The 14,032-nt window shown below is 44.4% G+C and overlaps 1 protein-coding gene across 7 annotated transcripts in view; it reads left to right on the plus strand.

Annotated features, from left to right (window-relative positions):
- The window catches only part of nav3 (neuron navigator 3), a 203,970-nt gene that overhangs the window by 70,178 nt on the left and 119,760 nt on the right, over positions 1-14,032 (plus strand). For all 7 annotated transcript variants that reach the window (XM_060903775.1, XM_060903777.1, XM_060903778.1 and 4 more), the window contains exons 2-3: positions 9,900-10,017; positions 11,530-11,582. In XM_060903775.1, coding sequence (XP_060759758.1) covers positions 9,900-10,017; positions 11,530-11,582 — 171 coding nt within the window. The remainder of the gene's footprint in view (positions 1-9,899; positions 10,018-11,529; positions 11,583-14,032) is intronic.

Below are 14,032 nucleotides of genomic sequence, written 5' to 3' on the forward strand. Positions count from 1 at the left end.
CTGAAAAGATGAGTGTAAGCCGGAGGAAAAGAGTGACGCATCATAAATTACCTGCTCAGCAACACAGCTGTGATGTTTATTTCATATTTTAACTGTAACCTTTATTCTTTATCCTCAGTGTGCCGTTTGTTTTCATATTTTAATGTCGTTGTCTGCCTGTGATAATCATTTCTCTCACAGAAGGAGTGAAAATGAACATTTTGACTTGTGAAATTGTCCTGCAGTGAATCCAGGGATTGAGATTCAAGTCTCTGATTCACAACTTCAAGCCTTACGACTCACAATGTAGCTCAGACCTTGCAGGTAATGACTCACGAGTCAACTCGGAATTCAATGCCTATAATGCATGAATTGACTCAGGATTCAGAGTTGATAGTAACTCATGCGTCAGACTTCAGAGCTTTGACTCGTAATTTGATTCAGTCTTACTCATGACTCTCTATTTGACTCAGGCTTCGCAGTTTATAGTTTCAGAGTTTCAAGCTTCTGAGCTTTGACTTGTGAGTTGATTCAAACTGATCTATGACTCCCAGTGAGTCGATATCAACTGGGTTTGACTCCTGATTTGACTCGCAGCTCAACTTGTGCTTTGAAGCCCATAACTCAGACTTCAAACCTTAGGAATTGTGACTCGGATCAAAATTTATAGCTTATAAAGCCTACAATCTGTGATTCGACTGAAACTCCTTATTCACTGCACCATGGCTTGAGTAATTAAAGCTGGACGGCCTTTTGATTTCATAAAATTGGTGAAATTTAGTTCCGTCTGAAATGTGGTCATTGTGATGGATGTTTATTTCTGTAATACGTCACAAAATATCAGGCCATTCTGTGTCTGCGAAGTTATTTAATTTGAGCAAATAATGTGCATGAAATCGCTCGCTTCAATAGCGAAGTCAAGCAGACAGAGGAAGTCCGTGTACGCATGCGTATGCACAGGTTTACCTTCTTCTTCTTCTTTTGGGTTTTACGGCAGCAGTGTTGCATTACCGCCATCTACAGGTTTACCTTTGAGCGTGCACTGACAGTTCCATCATTCTGTCGCTAAACGAACAGCTGATCACATATTTATTAGCTTGGTCCCGCGTTTCCTTTCCTTCGTATACAACCCCAATTCCAAAAAAGTTGGGACAAAGTACAAATTGTAAATAAAAATGGAATGCAATAATTTACAAATCTCAAAACTGATCTTGTATTCACAATAGAACATAGACAACATATCAAATGTCGAAAGTGAGACATTTTGAAATTTCATGCCAAATATTGGCTCATTTGAAATTTCATGACAGCAACACATCTCAAAAAAGTTGGGACAGGGGCAATAAGAGGCTGGAAAAGTTAAAGGGACAAAAAAGGAACAGCTGGAGGACCAAATTGCAACTCATTAGGTCAATTGGCAATAGGTCATTAACATGACTGGGTATAAAAAGAGCATCTTGGAGTGGCAGCGGCTCTCAGAAGTAAAGATGGGAAGAGGATCACCAATCCCCCTAATTCTGCACCGACAAATAGTGGAGCAATATCAGAAAGGAGTTCGACAGTGTAAAATTGCAAAGAGTTTGAACATATCATCATCTACAGTGCATAATATCATCAAAAGATTCAGAGAATCTGGAAGAATCTCTGTGCGTAAGGGTCAAGGCCGGAAAACCATACTGGGTGCCCGTGATCTTCGGGCCCTTAGACGGCACTGCATCACATACAGGCATGCTTCTGTATTGGAAATCACAAAATGGGCTCAGGAATATTTCCAGAGAACATCTGTGAACACAATTCACCGTGTTATCCGCCGTTGCCAGCTAAAACTCTATAGTTCAAAGAAGAAGCCGTATCTAAACATGATCCAGAAGTGCAGACATCTTCTCTGGGCCAAGGCTCATTTAAAATGGACTGTGGCAAAGTGGAAAACTGTTCTGTGGTCAGACGAATCAAAATTTGAAGTTCTTTATGGAAATCAGGGACGCAGTGTCATTCGGACTAAAGAGGAGAAGGACGACCCGAGTTGTTATCAGCGCTCAGTTCAGAAGCCTGCATCTCTGATGGTATGGGGTTGCATTAGTGCGTGTGGCATGGGCAGCTTACACATCTGGAAAGACACCATCAATGCTGAAAGGTATATCCAGGTTCTAGAGCAACATATGCTCCCATCCAGACGACGTCTCTTTCAGGGAAGACCTTGCATTTTCCAACATGACAATGCCAAACCACATACTGCATCAATTACAGCATCATGGCTGCGTAGAAGAAGGGTCCGGGTACTGAACTGGCCAGCCTGCAGTCCAGATCTTTCACCCATAGAAAACATTTGGCGCATCATAAAACGGAAGATACGACAAAAAAGACCTAAGACAGTTGAGCAACTAGAATCCTACATTAGACAAGAATGGGTTAACATTCCTATCCCTAAACTTGAGCAACTTGTCTCCTCAGTCCCCAGACGTTTACAGACTGTTGTAAAGAGAAAAGGGGATGTCTCACAGTGGGAAACATGGCCTTGTCCCAACTTTTTTGAGATGTGTTGTTGTCATGAAATTTAAAATCACCTCATTTTTCTCTTTAAATGATACATTTTCTCAGTTTAAACATTTGATATGCCATCTATGTTCTATTCTGAATAAAATATGGAATTTTGAAACTTCCACATCATTGCATTCCGTTTTTATTTACAATTTGTACTTTGTCCCAACTTTTTTGGAATCGGGGTTGTATAACATAGCGTCTTTTTCTCTCTTTCACGTTTCATTCGCACACTCATGTCCTCCATTTTTCTCTCCAGTTTCAAATTTGTATCCCACAATGCCTTGCGCGAACGGCGAAAGCCCACCATGGGATTTGATGCATGACGGTAGTATCGTGTATTGGGTCATGGTGAAGCAGGAAAAAATAGTGGAGAATTTAGGGCCGCGTGGAGATAAATTCATTAATTGTTCTGTTTAAAAAAAAAAACTAATAAAATCGGAAGTCTGTGATTTGAATTCAGTAGCTTTCATTCCACTAAACAGAAATAATTGGGTGTTGGGGAAAATTCTTTTTATGACCTACTGTACACTTGAAAAAACTGAAAGGCCGTCTAATTTTAATATTTAATGCAGAAAAAAATCATCTTCAGCAATTTTTATCTCTTGTAGAACAACTTGGTTTCATCAAACTGCATAAATGATGATAACTCAAGAAGTCTGAATAGATTGTTTTTATCACTTCCTGCCCACAGATGTTTTTCGTTAAAGGAAGTTCACATGGCACATGTCGTTGGTGTTAGGGCCTCTGCATACTCTTGCGACAAGGCTTTCGCAGATAGCTTTTCGCAGACAGTTATAATTTATCGTTGAGCGGGGAGTAATAGGCGTGCGCGATGTTATTCACCGCCACAACGCAAGGGGGCGTGAAGTCGCGAAATCGCTAGGAGTAGTTAGTGGGTGTGGTTAGTGGAGTGTTTATCCTCCGGTTACTTATAATGACTAGAACTGGAGTCGTATAGATGTACGTACTTCCTCACTTCCTCGATCAACCGCTCTTCGTGCTGCTCCATCTTCGCTCGTGTTTTTAAAAATGGCGGTCGTGAAAACAAAACAAACCGGGAAAGTAGGGAAGCGGAAGTGCGTGTACAGCGGATGTAGAGTGGACCAATCAGAGCCCTCTTGTCTGCGACCCTGTCTGCGAGGCTTCTGCGGTGGTCACAATTTTTGGGAGGTGCGAGCAGAGCGTCTGCGAAGGGGAGGGCTACGCAGACGCCATCTGCGACGCCATCTGCGAGGACTGTGTTGTCATCATAAATTGGCCTTTAGTGTGAAGGCGAATCGGTGTTTTATTGCAATTTTAATTCCAAAAAAACCTTTGAATATCCCATTTAATTTCCTCTTCTGAGTGCTAATCTCGTGCTGGTGATGGGTTAGATTAGCATGCTACTTGTCTGTCTAATGCACGTTTTGTTTTATTATTATTATTATTTCAGAGGAATGATTTCAGCTACGCTGCTCTCACGGTTGAGTTGATAGAATGCTACACAATCCATTTTCCTCTTCTGTCATTTTATTTCTTGCTGATTCATCTATTTGTCTCCTACACACACAGAACAAGATGCATTACACACACACACACACAGTTTAATTGAGTATAATGGCTGGTAATCATGTGGCGTTGTGGTATTGGCTGCTTTCTCTTTAGCTTTTCTACATTGTTTGTTTCCTTGGCTGTGAAAAGCAGTTGATATTTTCCTGGCAGCCGAACAGAAACCTCTCGTTTCGGTTTGTTGTCTCTGTGCGCATTAAAACGGCTCTCAGATGGCAGGCACTTTTGTGGTGACTTCAATCTGTTTTTATTGGCACTCTCATTAACATGCTGCGTAGAGAAGTGCACTTTCCCTCCACCGGGATCCATAACTCTTCAGCAGGGTAAGTGTGTTCCGCGAGGAGGATCAGCAGGATGACACGCCAGGATCAGCGCTAACCGAGGCAGGATCAAATGTTACCTGATAGGAGTCACCTCCGTAGGCTCCCTTTTAAATTCACACTCACTTAGAAGAGCACAGCGGCAGGAGGCAGATTTACGCTCCATCAGCTGTGATAAGAGGGACTTTACACCGTGACTGATGTAGGCTATGTTGCCATGGAAACCAAAGTCAATTAGCGACAACTTTGCACTGATTCGAACTGAAAGGCTGTGGTTCTCTGACGGCTTTATGAACAAGAACAACAAAAGTTTTCGGCGAGCATGTTAAACCATGACCAACACTACCGTTCAAAAGTTTGGGGTCACCCAGACAATTTTGTGTTTTCCATGAAAAGTCACACTTTTATTTCCCACCATAAGTTGTAAAATGAATAGAAAATATAGTCAAGACATTTTTCTGGCCATTTTGAGCATTTAATCGACCCCACAAATGTGATGCTCCAGAAACTCAATCTGCTCAAAGGAAGGTCAGTTTTATAGCTTCTCTAAAGAGCTCAACTGTTTTCAGCTGTGCTAACATGATTGTACAAGGGTTTTCTAATCATCCATTAGCCTTCTGAGGCAATGAGCAAACACATTGTACCATTAGAACACTGGAGTGAGAGTTGCTGGAAATGGGCCTCTATACACCTATGGAGATATCAGTGGTGGCTGGTAGTCTTTCAAACAGGGGAGGCTGGTCGGTTACGATATTTCCAGATTTTAAAAGAAAAAACACATCAATTTTGCCCATACTCTTGCCTCTGATCTGGCTGATTGTTGGCAGGGTCACAAACTGTGAAATAACAGGTTCTTTTGGCTCATTAGCCTACTGTCCAATATACATGATGGTGGTGTTGGGGGGGGTATATTTTAACATTTTATATTTTAAAATTGTGGCATGTTGTTTAAAAATTGATCATTATTGAAAGCAGCTCTTTATCAGGAACCTCAGCAGTAACAGCAGAGTGTTCTGGAATAGGCACAAGCACTGACCTTGCAGAGCCAAACATAGAGCTGGGTGCCACACAATTCATTCAGTGACACTTTCCCTATATTTTACTTATTTTGACTGAGAAATGTTTTATTGACAATTTTGATAACCCTTCACTTTTAATCCAGGTCTGTAGTGTGAAATGTTCTCGGCTGTGTTTTTGTTTAAAAATGTTTTCCAAATTGTAGCGGTGTTTAATTCATATCCAGAAAAATATATATTCCAATATAATATACTCAGCATACACATTTTAAATAGATTCTATATTTTTGGTCCATCCATGACATATTACTAAAGTAGCCTATTTACTGTTGTTGATGTGGGTCACTTGCTGTTAGCCAATTCACTTTCTCGTACCAGGAGAGCTGAAAGGAACGAGTATTATTCCCTACCTTTTTCACCAAGTCAATTTGAGGCGTTGGTCTACCCTGCTCTTTAATTTTAATTTTTTCCTCGAAAGGAAGACTGGCAAATGGCTTCGCCAAAATTAAATCAGCAATGCTTGGCATCCGTGCGCAGCTTTCTTGCTAGCTGACTAGCCCCCTCAAGTTCAAGTTCAGTCACTCAAATAAACGAAATTTCTGGAACTAAGATAGCAAACTTGACAACACTATATTTACACTTTATTTACAATGAAAATATAAACAAACTAAAAAAGCTGGTAGAAACCGTATGTAATGAATGAAATCGAAATGTAAGCTGATCTCTTACAATACACCACAGCACTTGCGAATCCGCATGGGACTGAACTGAAATTCACCGCTGCCTGTCTATATTTGAAACGAGCTGTCAATCAAAGAAAATATCCGGCCGCTTTCACCAATCACCAGTCTCCTCGCAGAAAGCTTTGCCATGTCCCTCCCACTGTGAGGCTGGGAGTCCGTGGGCGGGCGTTTTCGCAGTATTTGTCCAATAATCGTCTTGCCTTTTGAGATTGAAAAGCGCATAGCTCCCAAATGCCATTGAAGTCCACTGAGGCTGGGCTGCATCGTGCTGTTACGAGGGGGAAAAACTCACGCACACATTAGGTGAACTGGGGAAAGTTATAACGGAATGATTTCGCACTGTAGTTGGGTTGAGCACATATATTTCTATGATTCTGGATCTGGAATAGCAATGTTATAAGGTCGGCTATAACATAAGCCTAGCGCAATTCATCCTACACGATGTTCGTCATTTTTAGAGGAGGCTGAGCCTCCCTCGTTGTCTTAGAGCAATCGCCCGTGGTAGATATTGCACCAAAAACCAGACATTTGCAGCTAGAATAGTCATTTACCACATTAGCAATGTATAGAGTGGATTTCTGATTAGTTTAAAGTGATCTTCATTGAAAAGAACAGTGCTTTTCTTTCAAAAATAAGGACATTTCAAAGTGACCCCAAACTTTTGAACGGTAGTGTATAGCGGAAGCCAGTCGTAATGTTGACCAGCATCACTTCCTGTCAGAGATCAAAAGATCATTGTGCTACCGGTACAAGATCATGGTCATCCCCGGTGAAGCCAAAACGTTGGTATGTTTTGAGAAATCTGTGTTTTGCACCACGGTGTTCATGCATTCGTTAGTTGTAGCCTGATTTATAGAGGGGAAGGGGCGGAGCCAGCTAAAGTCTGCAGCTCAGGAAAATCGCACCCTGTGCATCAATCCAGACACTTCTGTTAGTATTGTATCGCGTAGCACGCTGTCCGCACCATGTATTTATCCTTGCCGGCCACTTTAATAGGAACTTGTCATTGATTCTAAGATCCCCGTTTTTGGCGGCACGACTGGAACCCAATGTGCTCTTCTCTTGCTGAGATGCTTTTCTGCTCACCACGGTTGTAAAGAGTGATTATACGAGTTGCTATATCCTTCCTGGCAAAAAAGCTCAACCCAATCTGTCCATTTTCCTGGACAGATTGGCGTTTGTTTACTTTCCACCCACAGAACTGTCACTCACTCACTCACTCACTCACTCGCTCACTCGGTGATGTTTTTTGTTCTCCGCACCATTCTGTGTAAAACTCCAGAGACTGATGTGTGTGAAAACCCCAGGAGATCAGCAGCTTCTGAAATACTCAAACCAAAAATACTCATGTGGCTCAAACCGACACCCATACGACAGTGAAAGAAAGAAAGAAAGTCACACAAAAACTGAGATCACAATTTTTCCCGTTCTGATGTTTGAACATTGTGAACGTTAACTGAAGCTCTTGATTTGTATCTGCGCGATTTGATGCATCGTGCTGCTGTTGAAGGATCGGCTGATTAGAGAACTGCAGGTGGATGGGTGGGTTGTCCTAATAAAGTGTAAGGCGTGAATCTCAGCAGGGTCATGTTGTCTCAAATTGAACATGGCGAGTCGTGCACTTACCGGAAATAGTGGTCACAACATTCGATCGCGACTGTCGCATCACCTCATTAGCTTTTTTGCTCACCTCTGAAAAATGAATGTGCTTTTAATTTGGCAGATGCTATTCGCACCCAGAGTGTCAGTAGCCAATGAAGCTATTTGTAGCCAGAGTGGATAGCAAATGTGGCGATATATAACACCACCCAGAGACAAGACAAGCACCCAGATGTCCATCGCTAACAATCCTATTTACACCCTAATCCTAATCCTGAATAGCTGTCATATGACACCTGGGTGCAAATAGACATGCCCTTTTAACTTTCCTCGCTTGTGTGCATTGATATTTCGCATGATGTGGAAATTACATCACCGTCAGTGTCAACCACATTCTCTCCTCCACCTGGCTGAAAACCAGGCCGTTAGCGGTCCATCCTCTTCCACTATGTAGCCAAGATGGCGAACATTGAAGGTGAGAAGTGTGCAGCATTTCACACTGAACATTTTGAGTTCACCATCCAGGTCTTGTAGAGCACTGCATGTTCCTGTACCTGTCAGTGTGAACGCACGCATGCACTCAAAATAGCAAGCATAAGCACAGAAGTATGCGAACTGAGACAAGATGTCAGAAAGCTTTCCAATGGCCAGAAGGCATTAACTTAAGTGGGCCCACAATGTAACCCTGAGGAATGCCGCATGAAACAATCCATCAAACATTGATAGGGAAATCCTCGTCTCCTTAAACATCTGTCTGTGAATCATGGACTGTATACTTTCTATACATCTCCACTGTACATCACAGGAAGTTGCACTGACATTGCTACCTGTAAGAGCTCACAATTCCATTTTTTTATCTTCAGAAACGACAACTGTCACTGGTGGTGAAGCTCAAACCTGTCCACAAGGTCCATCAGACAAGCAATTTGTGAAAAGACTGCTTCAGAAACGTACTGTATGTTTTTTTTTTTTTTCTCCCTGAATTTTTTCTACTTTACATAGTGGAGCCATCAGAGGAAGCCAAGCCAAAGAGATAATGCCGCTACACCGCAGACACAAAATGTAGGGCAGAGACTGAATTTCAAGATCAGTGGTTGGTTCCATGGATGCTGTTGAGGTTCCTGAGGTAGCACATGCTGATCCGTCATCTCCACTGGGCATTTCTGTGGTGTATAGTGTAAGAATATAGTGCATACTGCTCAATTTGAGTCAGAGCCTGTTAGCGTCATGTTTGAGAAGGAGGATGACTAACAGGTTCTCCATTGCACTCTTGTAGCAGCTCGTCATTGTGGACTTCAACCACAACTGAAAGGAACGTTTCAAAGCAGGCGAGTGTTTCTGAGTGAAATGGTTTTAATTGGATGTGACTGATCTTAAATTGAGTCGTTATGGTTTTATGAGGATTTTTGTTTTTGAGGAACGGCCATCACAGCCTGGTTATAAACAGCACGCTGAATTAGCATTTATGAGTGTCTGCATCTTGGGGGGAAAAAATGCCTTTTTTTTTTCCAAATACATGTGTTCGGTTTTTACCAGAAGAAAGTTCACTGGGTTTCAGGCAGTTTAACTTTCCATGTGAACTTAACGATGCAAGTCAGGAAGTCAGGCTCAAATGAGTTAATCTTAGAATTAATCTAAAAGACCCACATTGCAATCCGACTGCGATATAAAACCAGGAAGTAGAGTGTAAATGAGCACAGTTTTAGCCATGACACACTCGGTGAATTAGCCTGCCGTTCATTTAAATACAAGCTCCACATCACTGGCTGTACATGTAGCTGGTGGTACGCTAAAGCCCTAGCTAATAAAAAAAAAAACCCACAATTTCCTTTTTAATTCAGAACAAACCTATTCATCACAAAGACGTCAGAAATCTTTAAAATTACCAGAAGGCATTTGTTTAAGCGGGCCCAGAATGAAACCTTGAGGAACACCGCATCAAAAAAATCCATCAGAGTTGATAGAAACGCGCAGGGCAATGCTGGTGTCCTCAAACGTCTCTCTGTGAAGCGTATAGTTAATCTCCAACATTCTGCTGAAAGTGGGAGAGTGTGTACTTATTATTTTTTGTCTGTATTCCAGACTGATTAGCATGACATTAGCATGGTCCACTGAATCGTTAAATTAGTGTGACATTTCTCTGTGTTTTGCAGATTTACACTGACTGGGCAAATCACTATCTGAGCAAAGCCGGCTGTCCTCGACTGATAAAGGATTTAACGCAAGACATTCCCGATGGAGTTCTGCTAGCACATATCATCCAGATCATCGGTAAGACACAAACACCACATGATGCTGTGTGCTAATAATCAGCTATATGATTTTCTATTCTAGACTTTGTCTGTTAATATTGGAGTATGCGGCTGTGAGTTACACCAAAAAAAAAAATCATTTGCTCTACTGTCAGGAGGTCATGAATTCAATTCTCAAACAATTCCACAGCCTTCCGTGAGCAAAACTAACCATGCTTTCTGGGTGGGAAGGGGATACTTCCTCAGTCCTGTCAATCACAGAGCCACTAGCCAATCATAGGCGTCTGTGAGCTCATGTATGTAGAAGAGGGTAGATAGCTTATTCCTCCAAATGCGTTACACTGCCCTGTGATGCAACATGAGCAGCAGTTTGAAAAGATGCAGTTGTTTGGCTTTACACGTCTCACGATAGCCTTCACCCTCCCCATCAGTGTGTGTTCCACTCAGTGAACATTACATATACTGTACATCATTAGCATCAGATGAATATCAGTTTCAGCCACGCAACCCTTTTGCCAGGGGTGGTGTAGTGGTTAGCGCTGTCACTTCACAGCAAGAAGGTCCGGGTTCGAGCCCCGTGGCCGGCGAGGGCCTTTCTGTGCGGAGTTTGCATGTTCTCCCCGTGTCTGCGTGGGTTTCCTCCGGGTGCTCCGGTTTCCCCCACAGTCCAAAGACATGCAGGTTAGGTTAACTGGTGACTCTAAATTGACCGTAGGTGTGAATGTGAGTGTGAATGGTTGTCTGTGTCTATGTGTCAGCCCTGTGATGACCTGGCGACTTGTCCAGGGTGAACCCCGCCTTTCGCCCGTAGTCAGCTGGGATAGGCTCCAGCTTGCCTGCGACCCTGTAGAACAGGATAAAGCGGCTACAGATAATGAGATAAGATGAGATGGGATCCCTTTTGCCACTGAAAAACTTGAGTGTTGCCACCAAATAAAAATGATGAAATCCTATAAGCCGATGAATCTACAGCGATGCTGAACATTTTACAAACCCAGAATTGTGTACTCAATCCATAGTTCAGAAAGAATTCTTCTATATGAACGCACAACTATCATTACAAGCCCCGCCCCCCCCAAACGAACGTAGTTACTCACGAATACATCAGTCTCTCATCTGTAGGAAAGCAAGAGTGCCCCATGTGCTTCCTTAAACACGCCCTCTGTGTGTGTGTGTGTGTGTGTGTGTGTGTGTGTGTGTGTGTGTGTGTGTGTGTGTGTGTTTTCCCTCATGTGGGTGGTTCTGAAACTTTAGCTTTGCCCTTGGCTCTTGGCTCTGGCAGCTCAGAAACTTTCAGCTAACAGCTGATGAAGTAACAGCCGGACAGGAGTCTCTCTCTCTCCCTCTCTCACTCACACACACACTCTGGTTTCAGTTCTGGCTCCCTCATGACGAGAGTTGGACAGTGAGGGCGTGGTTGTGTGTGTGTGTGTGTGTGTGTGTGTGTGTGTGTGTGTGTGTGTGTGTGTGTGTGTGTATGCATGCGTGCGCGCGCTAAATCTCAGACTGGGTTCTGCTTTTCCCCCTGCAGCGAATGAGAAGGTGGAGGACATTACAGACTGCCCCCGGAGTCACTCTCAAATGGTGAGTCTGATTCTTTATCGTCAATCATACATCACAATATTTTAACTTTATATCACAGTGTATGATATTATCCATATGTTTTATAACATGCAAAGGGGGGGTCAAAGGTCATGAGTGTAATGAATAAAAATAGAAGCAGGGAGACTGGGTGGCTGGAGGAGGAGCTTGTAGGCTTCAGGATGGCAGGAGGAGGAGCTTGTAGGCCTCGGGATGGCAGGAAGAGGAGTTTGTAGGCCTCAGGATGGCAGGAGGAGGTGCTTATAGGCCTCAGGATGGCAGGAGGAGGAGCTTATAGGCCTCAGGATGGCAGGAGGAGGAGCTTATAGGCCTCAGGATGGCAGGAGGAGGAGCTTATAGGCCTCAGGATGGCAGGAGGAGGAGCTTATAGGCCTCAGGATGGCAGGAGGAGGAGCTGATAGGCCTCAGGATGGCAGGAGGAGGAGCTGATAGGCCTCAGGATGGCGGGAGGAGGAGCTTATAGGCCTCAGGATGGCAGGAGGAGGAGCTTGCAAGCCACAAGATGGCAGGAGGAGGGGCTTCTAAGTCACAAGGTGGCAGGAGGAGGAGCTTGTGGCCCTCAGGATGGAAGGAGAATGAGCTTGGAAGCTTGAAGATGGCAGAAGTTTGAAGTTTGCAAGCCACAATATGGCAGGAGGAGCTTGTAAGTAATAAGCTGGCAGGAGGAGCTTGTCGGCCTCAGGATGGCTCGAGGAGGAGCTTCTAAGCCACAAGGTGGCTGGAGGAGGAGTTTGTAGGCCTCAGGATGGCAGAAGAAGGAGTTTGTAGGCCTCGGGATGGAAGGAAGAGGAGCTTGTAGGCCTCAGGATGGCAAAAGGAGGAGCTTGTAGGCCTCAGGATGGCAGAAGGAGGAGCTTGTAGGCCTCGGGATGGCAGAAAGAGGAGCTTGTAGGCCTCGGGATGGCAGGAAGAGGAGTTTGTAGGCCTCAGGATGGCAGAAGGAGGAGTTTGTAGGCCTCGGGATGGCAAGAAGAGGAGCTTGTAGGCCTTGGGATGGCAGAAGGAGGAGCTTGTAGGCCTTGGGATAGCAGAAGGAGGAGCTTGTAGACCTCGGGATGACAGAAAGAGGAGCTTGTAGACCTCAGGATGGCAAAAGGAGGAGCTTGTAGGCCTCGGGATGGCAGGAAGAGCTTGTAGGCCTCAGGATGGCAGAAGGAGGAGCTTGTAGGCCTCAGGATGGCAGAAAGAGGAGCTTGTAGGCCTCAGGATGGCAGGAAGAGGAGTTTGTAGGCCTCAGGATGGCAGAAGGAGGAGCTTGTAGGCCTTGGGATGGCAGAAGGAGGAGCTTGTAGACCTCGGGATGGCAGAAAGAGGAGCTTGTAGGCCTCAGGATGGCAAAAGGAGGAGCTTGTAGGCCTCGGGATGGCAGGAAGAGCTTGTAGGCCTCAGGATGGCAGAAGGAGGAGCTTGTAGGCCTCGGGATGGCAGAAAGAGGAGCTTGTAGGCCTTGGGATGGCAGGAAGAGGAGTTTGTAGGCCTCAGGATGGCAGAAGGAGGAGTTTGTAGGCCTCGGGATGGCAGGAAGAGGAGCTTGTAGGCCTCGGGATGGCAGAAGGAGGAGCTTGTAGGCCTTGGGATGGCAGAAGGAGGAGCTTGTAGACCTCGGGATGGCAGAAAGAGGAGCTTGTAGACCTCGGGATGGCAGAAGGAGGAGCTTGTAGGCCTTGGGATGGCAGAAGGAGGAGCTTGTAGGCCTCGGGATGGCAGGAGGTGCTTGTAAGCCTCATGATAGCAGGAGGAGGAGCTTGTAGGCCTCGGGATGGCAGGAGGAGGAGGTTGGAAGCCTAAGGATGGTGGCATTTAGCTCTCCTTGTCATGAATGTGATCCTGTGTTTTGTGGAAGAGTAAGGATTTTTAGCCTTTAGTCTCATAATGAGTTCCCTGACTACTGTGTGTGTGTGTGTGTGTGTGTGTGTGTGTGTGTGTGTGTGTGTGTGTGTGTGTGTGTATTTTTACCGTACTATGCTTAACTTGGCTTATTGGTGTTATGATGGATGAGCTGATTACGTGGTGTGTTTGTATTTGATTTTGTGTCTGTTGGTGTGTGGGGTGTGTGTGTGGTTAGTGTGTGTGTGTGTGTGTGTGTGTGTGTGTGTGGTTGGGGGGTTTACAGTAAGGAAGTGCGCCTAGAAACCGTTGTTTAGAGGAAGTTGAGGTTGCTGAGACATTTTACAGTCATGTGGGCAAACACACACACGCGCACACACACGCGCGCGCACACACGCGCACACACACCTGCAGCCAGCTTTCAGTTGCAAGTGTATGTGTATTCACTGTGTGGATGATGCCTTCGAGTGTGTGACGAGTTAAAGATCAGGTAAATACACTGTAAATATACGTGTGTGTGTGTGTGTGTGTGTGTGTGTGTGTGTGTGTCCAGAAAGAAAGAAATATTTTGTGTCTAAATGAAATTTGTTTTATTTGAGTTTTTG

The sequence above is a fragment of the Neoarius graeffei genome, chromosome 21 (genome assembly GCF_027579695.1).
Source record: "Neoarius graeffei isolate fNeoGra1 chromosome 21, fNeoGra1.pri, whole genome shotgun sequence".
NCBI classification, from domain to species: domain Eukaryota; kingdom Metazoa; phylum Chordata; class Actinopteri; order Siluriformes; family Ariidae; genus Neoarius; species Neoarius graeffei.